The sequence below is a fragment of the Stegostoma tigrinum genome, chromosome 7, assembly GCF_030684315.1.
Source record: "Stegostoma tigrinum isolate sSteTig4 chromosome 7, sSteTig4.hap1, whole genome shotgun sequence".
Classification (NCBI taxonomy): domain Eukaryota; kingdom Metazoa; phylum Chordata; class Chondrichthyes; order Orectolobiformes; family Stegostomatidae; genus Stegostoma; species Stegostoma tigrinum.
In genome coordinates this window covers 49,873,561-49,897,426 of record NC_081360.1, presented here as the reverse complement: position 1 = coordinate 49,897,426, position 23,866 = coordinate 49,873,561, and the positions used below count along the sequence as shown (strand labels likewise).

General features: G+C 38.4%; 1 protein-coding gene across 4 annotated transcripts in view; it reads left to right on the top strand.

Moving 5' to 3' along the window:
- LOC125454063 (cytoplasmic dynein 1 intermediate chain 2) overlaps positions 1 to 23,866 on the top strand; it is a 78,705-nt gene that overhangs the window by 53,733 nt on the left and 1,106 nt on the right. For all 4 annotated transcript variants that reach the window (XM_048534347.1, XM_048534344.1, XM_048534346.1 and 1 more), the window contains 10 exons: positions 2,190 to 2,273; positions 7,956 to 8,118; positions 8,210 to 8,309; positions 10,922 to 11,047; positions 16,442 to 16,588; positions 16,794 to 16,907; positions 19,878 to 20,011; positions 22,630 to 22,774; positions 23,278 to 23,418; positions 23,576 to 23,701. In XM_048534347.1, the coding sequence (XP_048390304.1) occupies positions 2,190 to 2,273; positions 7,956 to 8,118; positions 8,210 to 8,309; positions 10,922 to 11,047; positions 16,442 to 16,588; positions 16,794 to 16,907; positions 19,878 to 20,011; positions 22,630 to 22,774; positions 23,278 to 23,418; positions 23,576 to 23,701 (1,280 nt within the window). The remainder of the gene's footprint in view (positions 1 to 2,189; positions 2,274 to 7,955; positions 8,119 to 8,209; positions 8,310 to 10,921; positions 11,048 to 16,441; positions 16,589 to 16,793; positions 16,908 to 19,877; positions 20,012 to 22,629; positions 22,775 to 23,277; positions 23,419 to 23,575; positions 23,702 to 23,866) is intronic.

Sequence of the window (23,866 nt, the reverse complement as noted above, 5' to 3'; positions counted from 1 at the left end):
TTACAATAGTAATGTTTTCCGTAACCAAAAATGCTACTCCTCCTCCTTTATCGCCTCTCTCTCTATCTTTCCTTTAACATCTAAAACACAGAACACTCGGCTGCCAATTCAGTCTTTCCCTCAGCCAAGTTTCTGTAGTAGTTACAAACCCCTCAGTTGCCTGTTCCCATACTTGCTCTGAGTTCTTAAGAGTTACTTCGTTCTCCGACTTGCTCTTCTCTGTTTTTTTTTCTAATTAACTTGCTCTTTTCTGATTCATAACCATTCTCATCTCTCTTTCTATTTTCACTGTTACTTCGGAACATCTCGCCCCTCCAAGAGTTTACAGATTCCCGAAATAGAACTAGCAAATGTCTGTGCCAGTTTATTGCTTCCATTCTGGTTCAGGTGAAACCCATCCTTTTTGAACAGGTCTTCTCTGTCCCAAAAGAGATCCCAAAGATCCAAAAAACTGAATCCCTGCACACTGCACCATCTCTCAAGCCAATGGTTTATCTCCCCCGTACTTTTATTCCTTCCCTCATTTGCACTTGGAACTGGAAGGAAGCGAGAGATTATACTTTTGATGTTCTGTTTTTTTAATCTTCCTCAAAACATTAGCCTGGGATCTGGATTGATAGTCTAGTGATGTTGCCACTACATCACCACCTCCTTATATTTGGATGCTTGTAGTAATTCACTTGTCTAACTCAGTAGACTTAACGATCTGTGACAATCTAGTATTTTACTGAACAAATTAACAATTGGAACGATAGGATTATTGGGAACTTTATTATTTTGTAACTTTGGAAAATGAGCCATAACATTTTTAAGAGTTCATCTCATCTGTTTTGCATGTCGAAGTATTGTCAGAGGCATTTTGTGACTGCTTTTTAGTGCCAATACTAAATTGATCAGAAAACTAGGACGTTTTGAGATGTTATTATAGGTAAACATTAAAAGTTATCTTGTATCATTAAGTTGGCTAGCTTAGTGTTCACTGTCTTTTATCTCTGAATGATCAGAATTACCCCACCACCACTAATCTGGACAAGCCATATAAGTACAGTGGCTACAAGAGCAGGTGAGGGCTCAGAATCTTGAAATGAGTAACTCACCTGACCCCTCAAAGCCCATCCACCATTCACAAGGCACAAGACGAAACTGCATCGGAATACTCTGAATACTCTCCACTTGCCTGAATGAATGCGGCTCCAACACTCAAGAAACTTTATACCATCGAAGACAAAGCAGCCCTTTTCATTGGCACCATATCCACCAACATCAACTCTCTGCACCGAATCTTAATAACGACACTGTGTGCTATATACAAGATGCATTGCAAAACTCCTCAGACAAGACTTCCCAAGCTTGTTATCATTTCAACCTTGAAGGACAAAGGTAGCAGATATGTGAGAACATTACTTCTCACCTACAAATTCTCCCCCAAGCCAATCACCATCCTGAAATGGAAATATATTTGCTGTTCCTTCAGTGTCATTGGTCAAAATCCTTAACAGCATTGTGACAGCTAACTGCCAACTTCTCAAGGGTAGCTAGGGATGGGCATAATGCTTGTCCCAAGAGTGAATTTAAGGAAAACCAATTGGAATGATTTATATTAGTCTTAGTTAATTATGCGGCTTTAATAATGAATGATGTTTCTGCTCAGAATGTCAAGGTATGAATTACAGAAGTTGAAAAGTTAGTATGTTTGAAAACCAAATGGTTCTTCTGTGTATTTTTTAAAGGATAAGAAATTAAATATTTTCTGGTGTGAATATTATAAGTGGAATCGTTAAGTGTATTGTGAAATTTAGTTTTCCTGGTAAGAGCCCTCTGGTGTTAAGGCTATATGCACTGAGCAAAGTAAAAAGCAGTTAGATGCCAGTACCTCTGACAATAGTAATGTCAAGAAATGATTGTCGTGCCATTTTCAAGATAGAAACCATTAGTTATTTCTTCATTGCCCTGACATTGATGGCCTGAAGATTGCAAGTAGCAATTCAGACAGCTGTGAAATAATCTACTCCTTCATCTTTAGTAATGAATAACATTTCTTTAGATAATTAAAGTCAACATGTTAATAGCTTCTGAAGGGGAACATTTGTTACAGATACTTCAGAATGAAAATGTTGTGCTTAAATGTAAGGTGTTTCAGTTTATCTGTCAGGTTGCAACACTAATCTTGCTAAACTGTTACTTTGCAGCTGAGGAGGAGGAGGAAGATATTGTACCTAAACAAGCAAATGAACCGGAACCAGAACAAACACAAAAAGAAGAAGTTAAAGAAGGTATTTGGCAGTGAAAATTCATTCTGAAGAACTTAAAATAATAACCTATAATAGCATACTTTTTATGTTCAGTTGCGTGACTCGGTGTCGAAATGACTATTTTGCATAAAGACAACCACTTGACTATCAAATTTTGAATACTTCTGTTTCAACAATAACATTAAATTTATAATAGTTCCTTTAACATAATGAAATGTTTCAAATCACTTCATAGGAACAAAGTATAACACTAAGCCACACTAGAGCTATTAGGTCAAATGACCCAAATCTCCAGTCAGGAGGAAATGTTTGAGGAGTTGCTTAAAGTGAGGAGATGAGGCGAATAGATGTAGGGGTTGAATTCTGAAGCTTGATGCCTAGTCTCAGCATCAGTATGAAGCAGTAATAATTGAGAACTTTTATGAGACTGGAACGTAAAAAGCAGAGATGTCTCAGACCACACGTCTTAGGCTGAATGGCCTACTCTCCTATGTCTTGTGGTTTTGTGGGAATAGAAGAGATAAAGATAGGGAGGAGCAAGGTGACAAATGGATTTGAAAACACGTTGAAAATTTTAATGTTAAGGTGTTGCTTGAGAAAGAGCCATTGCTGGTGTTTGTGCACAGAATTAATAGGGAAACAGGACTTAGTGCAAGTTGAGTCACAATCATGACAGTTATATGTTCTTAAGCCTGCAGTGAATGGAATGAGAGAGATCAGCCAGGAATATGTTGGAATGACTGAACATAGTAATAACAAAGTCATGAGGGTTTCAACAGCCGATGAATTGAGATGAGTGAAATTGGATGACATAACAGAAGTGGAAATGCATAATGATAGCAATGGCACGAGCATTAATTCAGAAGCTCATCTTTGGATCAAAGATGACGACGTGTTTATGAGCAAACTGGCTAGGTCTCAGACAGGCCTCAAGGTGAAGGGGTTTGCCGGAAGACGGAGATTGGTGTGGGGATCAAAAACGATGGCTTCAGTCTTCCTAATATTTAATTGGAGGAAAGTTCTCCTCATCCAGTTCTGACGTCCGATAAGCAGATTGATAGTTTTGTAGCAGTGGAAGAGTCTGCAGAGGTGATTCTGTGGTAAAATTAGGTATTTTCAGCACAAATGTAAAAACTAATGCTGTGTATTTGGTGAAGTCATTCAGGGTAAATAAGATGGGGACTCACAATAGATCTTGGAAGTTTAATCGAAAGTCATTAACAAATAGATCTAGGTGTTTTCTATTACTACTCTGTATATATTTTAAATAGTACAAAATTGCAGATTTCTAATACTGTGTAGTTTAATTATTTAGATTCACTTCAATATCCTCAGTTTTTCTTTTCAAGTTACCTAGCATTGGAAATTTGGAACCAAGTGAACACACTGATAATTTCACCCGAGGCATTATTGAGGAGCAAAGAAGTTGGCATGGTGTCTCAGTGGTTAGCTCTGCTGCCTCACACTGCCAGGGATCCAGGTTTGATTCCAGTCTTAGGTGACAGTCTGCGTAGAGTTTGCACATTCTCCCGTGTCTGCGTGCCTTTCCTCTGGGTGCTCTGAAGATGTGCAGGTTACGTGGATTGGCCATGCCAAAATTGCCCATAGTGTCCAGAGATGTGCAGGCTAGGTGGGTTAGCCATGGCAAATGCAGGGTTACAGGGATAGGATAGGGGGGTGTGTCTGGGAGGGATACTTTTCAGAGGATCATTGTGGACTCTGATGGGCTGAATGGCCTGCTTCCATACAGTAGGGATTCTATGGTTCTGTGATATCAATCTTCCAGTTTAGCTCCACTATACCTTAAAAGCTGTTGTTGCCATGGAGAGGTTTGTTCTAACATGCTGTTTTCCCAGCCTGACTCTTGGCTGTCTGGCCTTCATTAAACCAAATACACTCCCTTACAGAGAATGTATGGAGCCTTGATGGAACAGATAGGAAAGATCTATTATGTTGAAGAGAGAAGTCAGTGACCAGGGTATTTAGCTTTAATGTAGTTGAGGAAAGCATGTAAGCAGAATTGAGAATACATGCATTTTATTCAGAGTGATTTAGGATCCAGATCTCACTGTCTGAATGACTGGAAGAGGCGGGAACTCTAATCACGTTTGGGGAAAAAAAGAATAGGTAGAGATAGTAGGAACTGCCGATGCTGGGGAATCTGAGATAACAAGCTGGATGAACACAGCAGGCCAAGTAGCAACAGAGGAGCAGGAAAGGTGGCGTTTCAGGTCCAGACCCTTCTTTAGAAACTCTCAAGTGATGCTGCTTGACTTCTTGTGTTCGTCCAGCTCTACACCTTGTTATCTAAAGAGCTTGAAACTAGGATTAGGCTGGATGGTTACTAATGGCTAGTCAAGAATCATTGGCCCTTCATGCCCATGTTGCTCTTTACTAAAGCAATTCTTTCAGTACCACCTTAACCCTGTAACCCTGAAATTGTTCACTTTTCAGATTTTTATCAACTTTATTGTTGAAAGCCACAATTGAATTTGCCTCCACCATATTCTCATGCATAACATTAAATTCTAAACACTTGCTGAAATAGAAGATCATTCTCAAGTCACCGTTGCTTCTTTTGCTGGTCATCTTAAGTTGGTATCCTTTGGTTCATAATTTTGTGAACAGTGTCTTTTAATACTCTGAGGTTTTGGAGATTTTAAAAACCTCTATCAAATCTCCTCATAGTTTTCGATTTTATAAGAATACTCTCTCTTCTCCAATCTGTTCGGATAATTCAAGTTCTTTTTATTCCTAGAACCTCTCTTGTAAATCTTTTCAGCAGTCTCTCTAAAATCTTCATTTTCATTTAAAATATGGTGTCTGTAATCAGATGCACTACTCCATTTGTAAATGAATCAGTATTTCATAAATTTTTGTCATAATCTCCTTTTGGATTCTGTGCCTGCCTTTGTACAGCGCAAGGAACCCGGATTCGATTCCACCCTCAGGCGACTGTCTGTGTGGAGTTTGCGCGTTCTCCCTGTGTCTGCATGGGTTTCCTCCAGGTGCTCTGGTTTCCTCCCACAGTCCAAAGATGTGCAGGCCAGGTAGATTAGCCATGCTAAATTGCCCACAGTGTTCAAGGATGTGTAGATCAGGAGGATTATAGGGGGATGGGCCTGGGTCTGGGTGGAATGCTGTGAGGGTCAATGTGGACTTATTGGCCTGAGGGCCTGTTTCCACACTGTAGGGATTCTGTGATCTGTGATTCTATAAACTCTGGTTCCCACCTATCTTTTCAACTATTTCTCAACCTGCCCTGCTACATTCAACAACTGTGCACATAAACTTCCACTTGTTCCTGCAACCCTTTTACAATTATATTCTTTAGATTATGTTGCCTGTCCTCATTCTTCGCTCATCAGCAAATTTTTCCTGCTTACTCCATCCTTATTTTTCTTTACTGTACCATTTCCGATTTATGCATTTGTAACATATAGAAGTGTGTATGTGTGTATATATATTATATATGCAGTCTATACTTTTAGAATACAGAGTTCTAATGTTGTCTGTCTCAGTGAATGTAAATGCTTTGTACAATGTTGGAGACTTTGAAGCTAATGTGCATTAATGTCAGCTATAATAAACAGTGGGTTCTGTGCTTGCTATTCTGTAGGCAGTGATTTGTGCTTATATATGTTGCTATCATTCCCAGCAGACTTGCATATTCCAAATATATGAATTGAGAGCACGAGTAGGCCAGTGAGCCTCTACAGCCTGCTGTGCTTTTTAATGAGATTTGTATCTGATCTGTTTGTAACCTGTTTGGATTAGGCCCAAATTCTCGGACTGTGCATGAACTTAAATTTTGGATAGAGGATGGATCACGTAATACTCACACTTCTTGATACTGCTTTTGTTGCAAGAGTGCTAACAGATCTTATTAATCAGAAGGGCTGGCTCAGTGCTGCCCTTATTAACCAAAAAGTCTGGTTCAGGGATAATACTCTTGCAGCTGTCAGAAGTTTTGGATTCAGAGGACCTGAATACTTGGCTCAACTTTATTGTCATGTTGTGCACTCAGGAAAAAAATACTTACTTTTCACAGCATCGTGATACCCCAAAGTACTTCACAGGGCAAGAAAGTAATTCAAAGTGTCCTTATTGGAAAAGTCTGAGGCTGCATGTTGTGTGATTATGATCACCTCATCTGTTTGTGAAATTAGTTGGAGAATTTCCCAGCTTTTCTAGAGTGTTTTTTTTTTGGAGGTGACATAGAGTAAGGCCCTTAATTTTTTTTTCTTTGTTCATTCATGGAATGAGGGCGTTGTTGGCTAGGCAGCATTTATTGCCCATCCCCAGAGGGCAGTTCAGAGTTATCCACATTGCTGTGGGTCTGGAGTCACATATAGACTAGGTAAGCAAGACACTTTCCTTCCCTGAAGGACATTAGTGAACCTAATGGGATTTTCCGACAATCGACAATGGATTCACGGTCATCATTAGATTCTTAATTCCAGATATTTTATTGAATTCATATTCCACTATCTACTGTGGCAGGATTCGAACCTGGGTTCCCAGAACATTATCTGGGCCGCTGGATTAACAGTCCAGTGATAAAACCACGAGGCCATTGCCTCCCCTTACCCTTAATGGTAGAGAGGATTTAAAGATCCTTTGCACTGTTCAAAAAAGAATAAATTTCTGTTTGCCAATTCAGTAAAGCAGATTACTTGTGGTCATTTACCTCACTGCTGTTTACTACTTAACTAATTTGCTATCCGGATAACAAATTGCTACACTTTTTAAACTTAATTGACTGTGCATCTCTTTGGAACATTCTGAGGTTGTGAAAGCACTGTACAGTTTTTTTTCATTCTTTTGCCTCTCCCTCCATCTCAGGGTTTCATGTTGATTTGATTTGCTTCAACTGTTGCCTTATGTAAAATGAACTAACATCAAAATGAAGAGTGGAGCCTGGGACACTGTTGGATGCCAAGGGTTAATAATACACCATATATTAGTTTTCCGTTTTTAAAAAAAAAGTTTGTTTAATTAAAGATTAATTTGACATTCTATATAAATAAAAATATCTTTAGATAATGAGGGAATGAATTAATTGATCGAGTAAAATGTAAGGGCATAGATAAGGTGAATAACAAAGGTCTTGCCCTAGGGTGGGGGAGTTCAAAACTGGGAGGCATATTTTTGAACTGAGAGAAGAAAGGACCCTTTCAGAACCGAAGGGCAACTATTTCACACAGAGGTTGGTTCATACGTGGACCAAACTGCCAGGGGAAATGGTAGATGCAGGTATAGTTATAACATTTAAAAGACATTTGGATGGGTGCATGAATAGGCAAGGTTTGGAGGGATATGGGCCAGGTGCGGGCAAGTGGAAACTTGGTTGGCTTGGGTGAGTTGGACCAAAGGGTCTTTTTCCATGCTGTATGACTTCTATGACATGCAAATGAAATGAATGTTGTATGTATTTTTATTTCTGAATGAGAAAGGTTTTTTTTTAAAAAAATCAGGACTGCCCTTTCTTTATCAATTAGTGGTTGATTGTTTTGAATGTCAGCAAGAAATTATACCCAGACAGTGTGGCCAAATGCTTAGATGTTGCACCTATAGGCAATTTGCATCTTTAATGGAAATTGGATTGAATTGGTGGTCAAATGAAGATGTAAAGTACCTTCCTGAATTGAATGTTTACAGCAAATTTAGAGTAACAAAGATTTCTTCACCTTGTTTCATCAGGTGCACCACGTGAGCTTACAGAAGAGGAAAGACAACAAATTATTCATTCTGATGAATTCCTCACATTCTTTGATCACAGCACCAGAATAATTGAACGAGCTCTCGCAGAACATAAAGATCTCTTTTTTGACTACAGTGGCAAGGATTTAGAAGAAAAAGAGGGGTATTATTCATTGTTGAATTTTATTTGTTTCGGCAAGACTGTTGCTGAACAACTGAACAGTGTTTTTGACTTGCACTTTGTTTCTTAACAGAGAACTTCAAGGTGGAGCTAAACTTTCTGTGAACAGACAGTTTTTTGATGAGCGTTGGTCAAAACATCGTGTTGTTACATGCATGGATTGGTCACCTCAGGTAAAGTTATTAATGTTTCTGTGTTAGGGTTTTTTCCCACCTTGTCTTCATTGACCTTCTTCTCTTTGTACACTTGTTGATCAGTTTGTATGTTCTCCACACTCTTGTACTCTATTGTCCCCCCAACTTTAATCAATTCCTTTGCACTCCTTTGAATCTAAACTGGTCCTAGCCCTCAAGTCTGCTGCATTCCTTTTTGGCCAACTTGTAAGTCTGTTCTTTGGACCTAATACTATCCTTAATTTCTTTTGTTAGGACCACCTTTATGGTTTTATTTTGTGGCCGAAAGGAATGAATAATCAATGCCGTTCCTCCATACACTCTTTAAAAGTTACAAATGCCTTTCCACTCATCCCCTTAACCAACATTTCCCAACTTATCATAGACAGCTCTTGCCTCATACCGTCATAGTTCTTTGAGTTAGATTCAGGACCCGAGTCTCAGAATCAACTATACCACCTTCCATCTTAATGAAGAATTCTATTATATTTATGGTCACTCTTCTCCAAAAGGGCCTTGCACAACTAAGTTGCCAGTTATTCTTTTTTCACTACACTTTACCCAGTCTAGGATACGCTGTTCTCTTGATGGCCACTTAATGTATTGATTCAGAAAACCATCTTGTACATAATACAGGAATTCCTCTTCTGTGGCATTGTTACTGATTTGATTTTCCCAATCTGTGTTCAGGTTAATGTTTCTCACAATGACATCTGTACTTTTGTTGCAGACACCTCTGATTTCCTGTTTTGTGTCGTCTTCTGGTTATCTATATAACCACACTATCGCTTTCTGCCCCTAGGTGTTTCTAAGCTGTGCCCATACAGATTCCACTTCACCTAATATCCTTCCTCACTATTGCCCTACGTCTTTTTCCTCCTTGTCCGTCCTTCCTAAAAACTAATGCTGTTTGATATTCACTTCCCATCTCTGGTCACCCTGCAGCCATGTCTCCCTAATTCCAGCTATATTGCACATGGTTATATCTATGTTTGCACAATTAATTCATCCACCTTATTGTGAATGCTCAGCACCTAAGGCCTTGTCTTTTTAATATTCTTTGTCTCATTTGCATTATTTTGCACTGTGGACCTGGTTGATTCTTGCCCTTGAAGTCTCTATCGCTTTTCTTATTATCCATTCTGTGTCTTGTTTTTGACCTCGTTTCCCTGTATGAGTTCCCACCTCCCAGCTATTCTAGTTTAAATCCTCCCCAACTGTACTAGCAAATACTCCCCCTTGGATATCAGTTTCGATCCTGCTCCATTGCAATCTGTCCAGCTTGTGTTGTTTCACCACTTCTTAACACCCTATTTTGTATTTTTAGGACATCGTCCCTTATTTTTCCTGTGTTGGTACTGATGTGTTCTACGACCATTGGTTGCTCACCCCCTTCAGTCCAGAATGTCCTGTTGCTGCTCTAAAACATTCTTGACTCTAGCACCCAGGAGGCAACATACCATCATGGAATCTTGTTTGTGGCAAGAGACACTGTCTGGGAAGAGTGCCTTGTAGTTGCATCACACCTTGTAGTTGAATCCCCTATTGTAGCTTTTACAGGCATATTCCTCCTCTTCCATGCAATAGGCCAGCTGTGGTGAGAAAACAAAATTAGCTGTTGCTCTTTCCTCCTGAGAGGTCATTCTCCCCAAACAGTATCCATAGCTGTCTTTCCTTGACTTATCCCATTTAAGTTAGACACTAGTTAATGATAGCTAGGGAAGTCAGGTTGAACATGTTGGTAGAAAAATTGCTGGCCCTTAAAACCATACAACTGCTGGAGTTCACATGTATGCATTCGATCATGGATTGCATACTTCTTCCAGATGTCCACTGTTAATGTTTTACTTTTGCAGTCTTAGCCTTGGTATGGAAATCCTTGAAGAAGTTATGTGTTGAATACAGTGTGACTGAGTCCTTATAATGTATTAAGTTCATAATTAATACTAAAAGCTTTCCTGATTCTGAAAACTAATTTACAGTTAGAAAATATAATATTTATATATCATAATAATCTCCCAATAAGTGAACACATTGTTTAAGCTTATGATATATTTTATCCTCTACCTTAATCCAAAAGCAGAATTATGCAGATACGGGATTTCTGAAATAAAACAGAAAATGCTAAAAACACTCAACAAGCCTAGATGCATTCATGGGGAGACAAACAGTGTTTTACGTTAGTGATTGAGCCTGAGCCAATGCAGCATATTCTACAGGGGATCTGCGTGAATTAGGCATAAATGCTGTGCATCCTCAGTCGGTCAGATTGAAGCATTCTGCCTGAGGCACACAGTGTCTAAATCAGGAAAGAGCTGGACAGAAGAATGAGTGGTTGTAGCCCATCATTTAAATATTATGTGTTTAACTTGCAGTTTTATCATTTCAATCTCATCACTATCCTTAGTAATGACCTGCTTTTATTTCACCACACCCCTCACTGATTCTCTTAAGGTTCTAAATTTGCAGATGTGCAGCAGTACAGCCTCATCTGTTTGCAATAGTGGTTGATGTACAGCTAATATGTTAACTACCAGATAGCATAGTATAGCTGTGTCTCAGGCAACCTACACTCTCTGTTAATGTTTCTTGTCTGATTTTGCTGTCAACAGTATCCAGAACTTCTTGTTGCTTCATATAATAACAATGAAGATGTTCCTCATGAACCAGATGGTGTAGCTCTTGTGTGGAACATGAAATTTAAAAAAACAACTCCGGAATATGTCTTCCATTGCCAGGTACAGTATGAGTTCTTGTTCAGCCAAAGCCATTGTTTAATTCAATTAGAAATGTAGACCATTGCTTAAGACTTTCTCATGCTTGTCAACTTAATGATTTAATCACTCTGGCATACACGTTAATTTTGAGCATGTATGTTGGTGATAGTGTTACATATTTGCTTTGTGTCATATGCTAGCATTAGTTTTTAGGAAGGACAGACAGGAAGAAAGAGAGGTGGGGCAATAGTGAGGAAGGATATTAGGGATCTTGTACATGTCTTGTAACAATGGATTAGACTAATGCATTCACAAATAGATGTCACGTATCCCAGTGTTAGTTGCATTGCTGAAAAATCCAGCTTCAACAAAAAAGTAGTATTTTCTAATCTCATGAATATTAGCAATATTCAGCTGGTAAGGATAAGATATGAACAATGCAAGTCAATATTTCTCTCTGTTTTGCCTTCCAGCTCAAACAATCCTGAAAGATTGTAACTTTTTGTTTAGAAAAGCTGGTCATATCACTTTATAATAAATATATCATGCAATCCCATTGATCATTATTTCTATTGTTATGACACAGATAGCAAGCCAAATCAAATCAGCCTTACTATCACTGGATTTGCAACACATTTAATCATTTCGGTGACTCTCAAAATCGTCCAATTGTTCGAACCAGACTTTAGTAATAACAGATCTTGGACACTCTTGTTTATAGTCTAAACAAAAATTAACAATGTATTACTAACAATATAATTCTAGCAGAACACTGATAAACAATAAGGCAGACTAATATTTATCTACGATCTAAAACCCATACTTCTTTGATCATAATCCCCCAGTAGCCCAGATAGCAGGCATGGCTAAGGGAAAATTTAGAAACTAGGTGAACTGTAATTTGCCAATTCAGTAAACCATTTTAAATGATAAATACCAGACTTTCATAAAAACCTTGGGCGGCTCAGCGGTTAGCACTGCAGCTTCACAGTGCCAAGGACCCGAGTTTGATTCCAGCCTCGGGTGACTGTCTGTGTGGAGTTTGCACATTCTCCCCGTGTCTGTGTGGGTCCCCTCTGGGTGCTCCGGTTTCCTCCCACAGTCCAAAGATGTTCGGGTTAGGTGGATTGGCCATGCTAAATTGCCCGTAGCGTTCAGGGGTATGTGGGTTATATGGGGATGGGTCTGGGTGGGATGCTTCAAAGGGCGGTGTGGGCTTGTTGGGCCAGAGGGCCTGTTTCCACACTGTAGGCTAAAAACGGTTGTACACATTTAGAACTTATTTGAATTCTGAAGTCCCCAGTGAATGCAACTAATTTCAGCAGATCTTCAGAAACATTCACTTATTTTCTGCAAACTGGGATTCTTTTCTCAGAACATTTTACAATTCAGTAAGACTATTGGAAACTAGAGACAGAAGATAAAATACAGCAGCAGTCTCTGGAGCCTCTAAAAGCCCGGTCAGAATCATTTGTAAAATTTCTTTACAGTCAACATTGTTTATGATTGGCTGGCTCCACCCCCAATTGACCAATCTGACTTTGTTTGCTTCTCCTTTAAAACCAGCTGCTTTTCAAAGTTCAATTCCAAACCTCAACTCTCAGTTCCAAACCAAAAAAAAGAAAAATAGTGAGGACCTCTCACTATATACAGTTAAGTAAGTACACACATATTAGAATAGAAGTATTTATAATTTATGTAGGAAATAAAGTTGACAAGATAGATGTATTGGCAAATCTTCTCACCTTGCACTTACCAAGGCCAACAGAACATGTTACATTTCTAATAGTGGCGACAACACATCCTTAGGAAGAAGGAAATGCTGATTGGTTGGCTGATCAACTCTTTTTGACTGAAGTGGTGCTGTAATGAAAACAACGGGGAAATATAGGCTCTCCAAATTTGCGGGTAATTCAAAAAAATGCAGGGCATAAAGTCCTTCCTTTGCAGGGAACATGTTCTTGCTTATGTATGTATGTTGTTTCTAGTGAGTGTAAATGTATCATCGTGCAACCTGACTTAATCTTAAGTTAGTTAAAAGTGGATGCTGTCAATCAGGAACAAAAACACAAGTTGCTGGAAAAACTCAATGTCTGGCAACGTCACCGGACCTGAAACGTTAACTCTGACTTTTCATCATAGCTGCATCTTTGATGAAAAATCAGAGTTAACGTTTCGAGTTGGGTGATGCTGCCACAGATGCTGCCAGACCTTCTGAGTTTTCCCGGCAACTTTTCTTAAAATCTTAAATTAGTTGCCAGTTTAGCCGCTAGCACAGTCAAGATTGTTCAGCAAAGATTACCCAATTTCAAAATTCTGTCTAACAGTGGACATTTTGTTTTGAGTGTTGCAAATGCAAAAGTTCGTATCTGCTTATAGCCAACAAGTGAAGGCACGTGCCAGCAATTTGCTGGGGTGTTTGGCTTCTCTGTCAGGCATTATGTCACTACTCAAGTCACGTTCTAATGACCATACAATTGAATGTAGTGTATAAATTTTGGTAATATTGTGACACTTGGTATTTAGGTTTTAGGCCGTAATGATTGGCTGGTTGAACTACCTGGGAGCATAGGAGACCTATGATTTTTCCCTGTTTTCTTCATAACAGTGCCTCAGAGACACCTTGTAAACCAACCAGCACTCTCTTCTGGTATAAATTATTCATTCATGAGAAATTTGGCATTCTTGAGTTACTCTGATGTGTTCAAGATAAAGTGGTTAGGAAACATGCTCCTCTTTATAGCAAGATAGAAAATAATCATTCAAATTTAAGAAGTGAATTAGTAGGGTCACATATGCAAAGATTAGTATTACGATTACACCTGTGTCCTCAGTATGGAAAGGGTTACAAGATTCTACACTTGCAGAATTTTGCTAATTTGATATTTGACCAGATCATGTAGAATCCATACTGGTGGAGTTAAGCAGTAATGAGAAGGCAACATTTTGTTGGAGTGGTCTGTGGGTACCTAACAGTACCTGATATGTAGGATAGGTAATAAATCAGGAGATGATAAGGCATGGTAATAAAAGGCAATACTTTAATTATAGGTGATTTTAATTATCTTACAGATTGGGAAAATGAAATTGTCATAGGTAGCCAAGAGGAAGAATTCATAGATGTATTCAGGATAGTTTCCTAGAATAATATATTCAGATCTAACCAGGATCAGGCTATTTTAGTTTCCCTTAACAGCAGTCACCAGTAGAATGTAGCACTCAGTTGAGAACAAGAAATTTGGATCAGAAATAACTGCTAAAATTAAAACGAGTAATTATGTGGGAATGAGGGCAGAATTGGTTGGAGTGGATTGGGATAAGAATTTAGCAGAAAAGATGTTGGATGAATAATGGCAGATATTTAAGAAAGAAGATCATGACTCATGGCAAAGATATATTCCAGTGAGGAAGGAAGATTATAGGAAAGTGTTAAACCAACAATGATCAAACAGGAAGTAAAGGACTGTGTTAAATTGAAAGAAAGAAATCATACAGTGTAGCCAAGATTAGAGGTAGACCAGAAAATTGGAAAAGTTTTTAAAAACCATCAAAACATGACCCAAAAATTAGTGAGAAAGAAAATAAGCAATGGGGATTAAAAACCGGTAGTCAGATCTTATTTAAATATATAAAAAGGAAGAAAGAGGAAACGATGAACATGGATTTCTCAGAGAATGAGGCTGGGGGAAATAATAATGGGGAGCCAGAAAATGGCAGAAGAGTTGAACAAATACTTTGCATCACCTTCATGATAGCAGATATTAATAATGCCCCAAAAATACTAAATAATCATGGGCCAAAATGCAGGTGGTAGTGGAGGTGGAAAAAGGAAATAAACACTAAATATCACTAGAAAAGTGTACTAGGGATACTAATGGAGCTAATGGACAATAAGTTCCCTGGGCCTAATGGGTTGCATCCTGTGATTTTGAAGGAAGCAGCTGCAGGGATAGTGAATACACTGGTAGTAACTTGCAAGAATCCTTAGATTCTGGAAAAGTCTCACAGGATTAGAAAACTGCCAATGTAACACCCTTATTCAAAACGGAGACTAAAGCCAATTAGCTTGACATCTGTTATTGGGAAAACGTTAGAATTTCTTATAAAGGATATAGTAAAACTGCAGTTAGAAACACACAGTATGACAATGCGTTAGCATGGATGCATGAGAAGGAAATCATACCTGATGAATTTAATACAGATTTTTGAGGTAAGACATAGGAAATAAAGTGGAGCCACTAGGTGTAATAAATTTGGATTTTCACAAGGCATTTGTTAAGGTACAGCACACAAGACTACTTAATAAGATGAGCCCATGATGTTGGATGAATATATTAGTGTGCATAGAGGATTGGCTAACTAATAAAAAAAGATAGTTGGGATAAAAGAGACATTTTCAGATGGTAACCTGCAGCTACTGGAGTGCGGCAGGGATCATTGCAGATGCCATAATTATTTGCAGTATGTTATTAATAACATAGATGAGGAAGGTGAATGTTTTATCACTACATTTTCAAATAAAATAAAAATAAGTGGGAATATAATAGTGAGGGTGACACAAATAGTCTACAGTTAGAAATGAGTGAAGTGAGTGTGCAAATAATTGGCCTTTATGCCACAGAGAATAGCGTATGAAAAAAGGTGGTTTTGCTACGAGGGACTAGTCACCACAGCTAGACTACTGAAAATAGTTTGGTCCCCTTTTCCATTGGATGACATGCGGTATTGGAAGCAGTCCATTTAAAGTTCGCTAAGTTGACCCTGACTATGAAGGGATTTTCTTGTGTGAGGTGGAATGAGTTGGACCTGTACAACATTGAATATATAAGGATCAGAGGAGATGTCATTGAAATGTTAAGATTCTTAGGGATTTGACTGGATAGATGCAGAGAGATAGTTTCTGCTTGTGGGAGAGTCTACAAACAGAGAACATGATCTTAGACGAAGGAAGTGCCAATTTAGAACAGGGATGAGAAGGAATTTCTTCTCTCAGCATTATAGTGATTCTGTAGATTTCTTTACCACAGAGGGTTGTTGAGGCTGCGCAGTTAAGTATATTTAAGGCTGAGGCAAGCAGATTCCTAATCATTAAGGGAATTGAGTGTTACAGGAATAAGGCAGGAAATTAGAATTGAGGATTGTCAGATCAGCCATAATCACTTTTAAAGGCCGGGTGGATTTGGCGGGCCAATTGTCCTACTCCTGCTATGGTCTGTTATTGTTTCTAAGAAATTTAGAGAAATAAATTGAGTTTGAAGATTAATTCAAATTGGCTAATGGATGTGAGATTAAAAAGGATCTGGATGAGCATAATATTCTAGTCCTAAATGGAACTCCCCAGGTAATGCAATTGAAAATTGCTGCTCTGTTCCTTTTAACTTGATAGAAAACTGAATTTATTATGTTTTGCAACAGTCATCTGTGATGTCAGCATCCTTTGCACGATTTCATCCAAATCTTGTAGTTGGAGGAACATATTCTGGCCAGATCGTGCTCTGGGATAATCGCAGTAACAAAAGGACACCAGTCCAAAGAACACCACTGTCTGCTGCTGCTCACACGGTACAGTTCAAAAATAATAACTACCTAAATTAAAGTTTTGAAGTGAGGACTTAAAGATCAGATATTAAAATTCATTTATGAAAAATATTGTAAAATTAACATTGTTAAGGTATTTCCCTAACTCTACATTTACTGGTAAAATGATTAAAATATTTACTGTAATCAGATTGGACAAGGTCTTAACGAGAAAATAATCTTCCTACAGCATCCAGTCTACTGTGTGAATGTTGTGGGTTCCCAGAATGCTCATAACCTGATCAGCGTTTCTACTGATGGGAAGATCTGCTCATGGAGTTTGGATATGCTTTCTCAGCCACAGGTAAAGGAAATTAATTTTAAACTGTGGATGGTTATTACTGTTCTTTGATTTTCTGTTCATTTTTATTATGGCATATGTATTTGAATGATTTTGAAAATTAAATACTCTATTATTTCAAAAATAATGTTGGAAAAAGATGCTCTGAATTTAGTTTTCTGCCTTTATTTATCTCTATTATAAAACACCTAATTCCCCCCTATTATAAAATCCCTAATGCTGTGCCACTGTTCTTCCTTTAGCTTCCTACATTTAACTACTAAATGTGCATTTTTGGCTTTTTTTGTACAGCTTATTGAGTTCTGAAAACAATCAATTGCACAGCTGTTCAATGTTTACAGTTACAGCAAAAGCTACATAGCTCCTGATGTATTATCTGGTAACCTCAGAATCATGGAGAAGTTACAGGAAAACCATTTGACACATCATGGATGTACTAAATTCACCAAATATAGCTATTTTTCTGGTGCCATTCCTCTACATTATACTATAGGTCTGCACATTCTTCCTTGTTAGCAAAAAGTCTGATGTCCTTTTGAATACTTAATAGAACCTCCCTCCACTGCAGTCTCAGGAGGTGCTTTCCAGACTTTAATCACTTGAAATAACAAAAAATATTCACCTCATCTCATTTTTACTTCTTTTGCTATTTATTTTAAATCTGCAACAAAAAGCCCCAAAGAACTTCATATGCTGGAAATCTGGCAGATATTGCTGGAGAAACTCAGCAGGTAGCATCTGTGGAGAGAAAACAGAGTTAGTGTTTTGGGTCCTGTGACCCTCCTTCAGAACTGATACCAGCTAGCGAAGGGTGGTATTTATTCTGAAGACAAGGGGAGGGGAGGGGAAGGAAATGAACAAATGAGAGATGGAGCCCAGAGAGAGATAACAGGAGTTAGACAGACAAAAAAAAATGGAAAATGATGAGCTGAGGAGAAAGAAAATCTACTGATGGGGACCATTTTGTGTGAAACTAGGTTGGCTGTGATGAAAGCAGCCATGCGATGATAAGACCTCATGTATAGGCTAGGTAAAGGACATGAAGAAAGTGCTCAGGCCTGAAAGTTATTGAACTCAGTACTGAGTCCTGAAGGCTGTGGGGTCCCCAAGCAGATATTGAGATGCTATTCTTCCAGCTTGTGCTGAGCGTCACTGGGAGCACTGCAGCAAGCCTGAGACAGAGAGGTTGGTGTGGAAAGATGGTGGTGTGCTGGGGTGTCAGCAAATGGAAACTCGAGGTAATTTTTATGAACATTAATGTAGATGTGCAAAGCAGTTGTCCAGTCTGTTTCATCTCCCCAATTTCTCAGCATTTTCACAACCAGCAAGACTGCCTAATTCTACGTCCATTACATTGCTGTTTCCATGTATGCCTCAGCTTATCTGTTGCGCAAGTTTTTATCCATTGCGTCATTACCTCTGAACCTTATTACACTGTTCTCCTGATTGGCCATCTAATCGAGCACATTACATGAACTTGAGCTCATGCAAAACTTTGCTGCCTATAATTAGACTTATTTATCCAGTACTCAAGTGTTTACTGACCAACATGAACTCCAGTATTAACATTGCCTCAGTCTTTAAAGGTTTTATCCTTGTTTTCAAATCACACAAACATTTTAAAAAAGGAGTAGGCCACTCGGCCCTTCAGACATACTCCACCATTCATTATGATCATGGCTGATCATCCATTACAACAGCCTGTTCCTGCTTTTTCACCCTAGCCTTTGATCCCTTTAGCTGCAAATGCTATACTGAACTCCTTGAAAGTATGCAGTGTTTTGACCTTCTCAGCTTTCTGTGGTAGCGAATTCTACAGACTCATCACTCTCTGGGTGAAAAAATTTCTCATCTCAGTCCTAAATGGCTTACCCTGTATTCTTAGACTGTGATCACATATTCTGATTTCCCTGTAATCAGGAACATCCTTCCAGCATCTACCCTTCTAGTCCTGTTAGAATTTTATAGGTTTCAATGAGATCCACTTTAGAACTTCAGTAAATATAACTCCAACATACTCTACATACTCAACAACTCATACATCAGTCCTGCTTTCCCTGGAATTAGTCTGGTAAACCTTCGCTGCACTCCCTCTATTTAAAAAAAAAAGCTTTTCTTCGAAATGGAGACTGAAACTGCACACAGTATTCCAGGCATAGGCTTGCCAAGGCCCTATATAATTGCAGCAAGACGACTCTGTTCCTGTACTGAAATGCTGTCGCTACGAACGCTAATAAACCATTTGTCTTGTTGACTGTCTGCTGCACCTGCATCATTACCTACAGTAGGACCACAGATGCTGCTTGGCCTGCTGTGTTTATCCAGCTCCATACTTTGTTATCTTGGATTCTCCAGCATCTGCAGTTCCCATCATCTCTCATTACCTACAGTGCCTGGAGTACTAGGGTCTCATTGCACACTCCACTCTCTCAATTCATAGGCATTCAGATAATAATCTATCTTCTTATTTTTGCTCCCAAAACCACATATTTATCAACATTATACTGTATCTGCCATGTATTTGCCCATTCACTCAGCTTGTCCAAATCACACTGAAGCATCTCTGAATCCTCCTCACAGCTCACCCTTCCACTCAGCTTTCTGTCATTTGCAAATCATGTTGGGTTTTTCAGTTGCACTGAACCCATTCTCCTCTGGGCTGGGAATATAGGCATCTTTCCTCTCCTCCAGTTCTGATTATGTTTACAAGCAGAGCCTGAAGATAATTCCTTTTGCTTAGCACCAAGTAATTTTATTTTAAAATTTGGTAGTATCAGATGTGAATGAGGACCCTGCCCACTACTTCAAAACTCTGTGTGTGCTCCTGACATTCAGTATTTTGTTTCTGACAACACCTTATGCTATATCTTGCCTCCACGACATTTTAGAGCACAGTAACTAAACAGGTAAAATGCTTTTTCATCTTGATTCACAGAGAGTAATATGTCAACAAGAATGTTTTGGTTTGCACAGGACAGCATGGAGTTGATGCACAAGCAATCTAAAGCAGTGGCTGTTACTTGTATGTCCTTTCCATTGGGTGATGTCAACAATTTTGTGGTTGGTAGTGAGGAAGGTTCTATATACACAGCGTGTCGCCATGGAAGGTAAGGCAGGAAATGTGTAAAGCACTTTGTTTGAATTATTTTGCTGTAAAATTTCAGTGTACATTCTGCTAACAGAAAATAAGTCAGTACTGATTTTTGAAAAGTCTCTGTGTCACAGAAATTTTGAATGCAAACCGATTGAAAGTCTCTGCAGGGGGTTTGGCATGATTGCACAATGTTAGTACTGCTGCCTCACAGCACCAGGGACTTGGGTTCAGTTCTAGCCTTGGTTGACTTTTTGCATATTCTCCCTGTCTGTGTGGATGTCTGCTGTGGTTTCCTCCCACAGTACAAACATGTGCAAATTCTGGATTAGACATGGTAAATGTGGGATTACAGGGGTAGGGTAAAGTGCTTTTTGGAGGGTCAGTGCAGACTGAATGGGCCGTTCTGCAATGTAGGAATTCCGTGTTCTTACCAGGATTTAATGATGTTGGAAATTGAATAATTTGATTGTGTCTAAAAGCTTTAGTGCTTATTAAACAAATAAACTTGTTTATTTTACTGCCAAATTTCTACCCCCTTCCCCACCCCACGCATGCGCACACACACACACTCACTATCCATTAAGATTCCTTGACAGGCAAACCTGCAACCACGGAACCCAAGGGAAACATGCAGGAGAATACAGTCATGTTCTTACAGTTCATGGTCCCCACAAAGGATATCTCACATTGCATTGCATTACATGTTCAGCATGGAAACAGACTGTTCAACTAAACCCGCCTTTACTCATCTTTATTGCTCAAAGCCTCCTCCCACCCTACTACTTCAAACCATATCATTTCTCGTGTACCTATAAAGTGTCCCCATTAAAAGCACGTACGATTTTTTGTATTGTTCCCACTCTCGAGTGAACAAACTTTATCTTGTTGACCTTGTTAGTGACCAACTTCTCAATATAACCTCTAAAATTTTGGACTCCCGATAAATGGAAACTTTTTCTCTACTACTTCCACATCAATAACTCTGCATTTTTTTAGTAGAATTCCAGTGAATGTAATTCTAACCTCTCCCCATATATTAGTCAATACGTATTATTTATGCATTTGTGAGATACTATGTCTCTAATCCTGTATTTAGTTCCTGCTTTTTAAATTGTTTTGCCTTCTTTCCTAGCATCTGCTTTATCTCCTCCTTATTGTCCATGTACAAGGGTTTTTTTTCTTCAGTTTCAATTTTGCCTTGTTAAATAGCAAAGTTATTTCATATAATTTTGAAGTATGCTTGGTTGTTGAAAGGCATTATTTATATTACAATTGAAAGGACAATAAAGTTGCTACCCTATAATCATAGAAACTTACAGTCCAGTAAGAGGCTGCTAAGTTCGTCACAACTGTGCTAGTTCCTTGAAAGAATCCAATTTCGTCTCTAGCTTTTCCCCATCACACGGTAAATTATTCCTCTTTAACGACTTGTGAATTCCTAAGGAATCTGATCTACCACCGTTTCAGGTAATACATTCCAGATCTGACATACTTGCTAAAACAAATTTTCCCCTTTTCTCTCCTAGATCTTTAAACAATCATTTAAAATCTGATGTCTAGTTGTTATTTGCTTGCTGTGGAGGCAATAGTTTCTCCTTGGTATACCTATCAAAGCCACTTACAATTTGAAATCCTTTGTTAAGTCTTCTCTTAACTTTCTCTGCTTAAGAAAAATCCTAGCATCTCCAATCTCCTAATATTGCAGGTATTAGGGATTTCAGTTGCCGTCCTAGTGAACCTTCTCTGACTCCACAGATTGACAGTTTTTGGATCACGAATAGCTTAGGGTCGCTGGTATTCTCTTGGATTTCCAATTATATGGATGCTTTAAACAGCTTGATTTGGTTTCAGTACATTCCCATGGGGAAGACTGATAACTCAGATTCATTCACATTAATGAACTACAGTGTCTTAAATACAACAGAAGAAACTTGACAATCCAGATCAATTTCATTTGGCTTTCAACAACAAATTATTGCTTTACGTAGTGCCTTAATATAGAAAAATGTCACAAAACATATCAGAGGTATGTTAAAAGTTTGAGGATTCTAAAGTTTAGGTATGTCTACATTTTTCCTATTCATGTACAAGGTAAGACGGGGGGATTCTGTTGAGTTCACACCAACATCTTTGAGCACTTTTTGAATAATTCCTTGGTACGACAGAACTTAAGCAGCACTGAAAAGAGACACAAACTTGAAGCTTTTCAACTTGCATTCATCTGGATTGGGATGCAAGAAACCAAACTTAGTGAAGAACAACAATTTCTACAGCAAGAAAAAAGCACTGAAAAAGAACTATGGTTGACATGGATATAGAGCAAATTGTTAACTGTAAATCTTAGCTAATTTCCTTTCTGTGGTACTATTTGAAGATTAATTTTTGCATTGAGAAAGGCTGTTCACTAAAAGAATTATTTTCATTTGTTGTTTTTATTAAAGAAAATTTATTTTGAAAAAGTTTATAAATAATGTTTTTATCTCAGCGATTTTCCTCTCCCCATTAGATAAGAAAATTGAAGAATTCACATTTGTCTGAACAAGGGGATTTTCTTTTATATTCACTTTTTAGTGTCAGTGGTACATATCTGTGAATAGTAATTTATATAATCAAAACTCTTGTTTCTTGTAGCAAGGCTGGAATTAGTGAGATTTTTGATGGTCATCAAGGACCGATCACAGGTATTCATTATCACACTGCAGCTGGACCGGCTGATTTCTCTCATCTTTTTGTCACCTCTTCCTTTGACTGGACAGTCAAACTTTGGACAACTAAGGTAGTCTAGCTTCCTGGTATTAACTAATCTACATTATATGTTTGTCACAATATTCAACTTCTAGTACTTTAGACTGGCACATTGATGTATGGGAGAAAACATACAAAAGTAAAAATTTCATATTAACACTTGAAATAAATTTTTGGGTATGATCTTCTGCATGCATGACAATAATTGAATGGAATTATATGCGGGATAGTGGGAACTGTAGATGTTGGAGAATCTGAGATAACAAGGTGTAGAGCTGGATGAACACAGCAAGCCAAGCAGCATCAGAGGAGCAGGAAGTCTGACGTTTCGGGCCTAGACCCTCCTTCAGATTTCTGAAGAAGGGTCTAGGCCTGAAACGTCAGCCTTCCTGCTCCTCTGATGCTGTTTGGGCTGCTGTGTTCATCCAGCTCTACACCTTGTCATTTTGGAATTATATGTGTATAGTTTGATTTATAGATTTTTTTTTAACATGTGTAAAAATCTTAAGTTATATGAACACTATTTCCTTTCAGAATAACAAACCATTGTACTCCTTTGAAGATAATTCTGATTATGTTTACGATGTTATGTGGTCACCGACCCATCCTGCCCTTTTTGCTTGTGTCGATGGAATGGGAAGACTTGATTTGTGGAATCTCAACAATGACACTGAAGTGAGTAGAATTAGGTGTAAGTGTAATGTTTGTAGGACAATTCAGATCCACTATCATGACATATGGAGAAAATATTTTTTTCATACATTTTCACTTTGAGAGATAATCAAAACTCATGGCAATTATTTCAAGCTTGTTTTTCTGAAATCCAAATTAGGTGCCAACTGCAAGCATTACTGTTGACAGTAATCCTGCACTAAATCGTGTGAAATGGGCTCAGACTGGAAGAGAAATAGCTGTTGGTGACTCAGAAGGGCAAATATTGATTTATGATGTAGGAGAGGTGAGTAATTCATCATATTACTTTGTTCACTAGAATATATTGTATTTTGACATGAAAGGATTAAAATATCGACCTTTTTCAGCAGGCCTTCCCAAAGTAACAAGTTAAGCTTGGTCAAAATCAACAACAATATCCTCACGAATTGAAGCTTTGATCCCTGTGTTC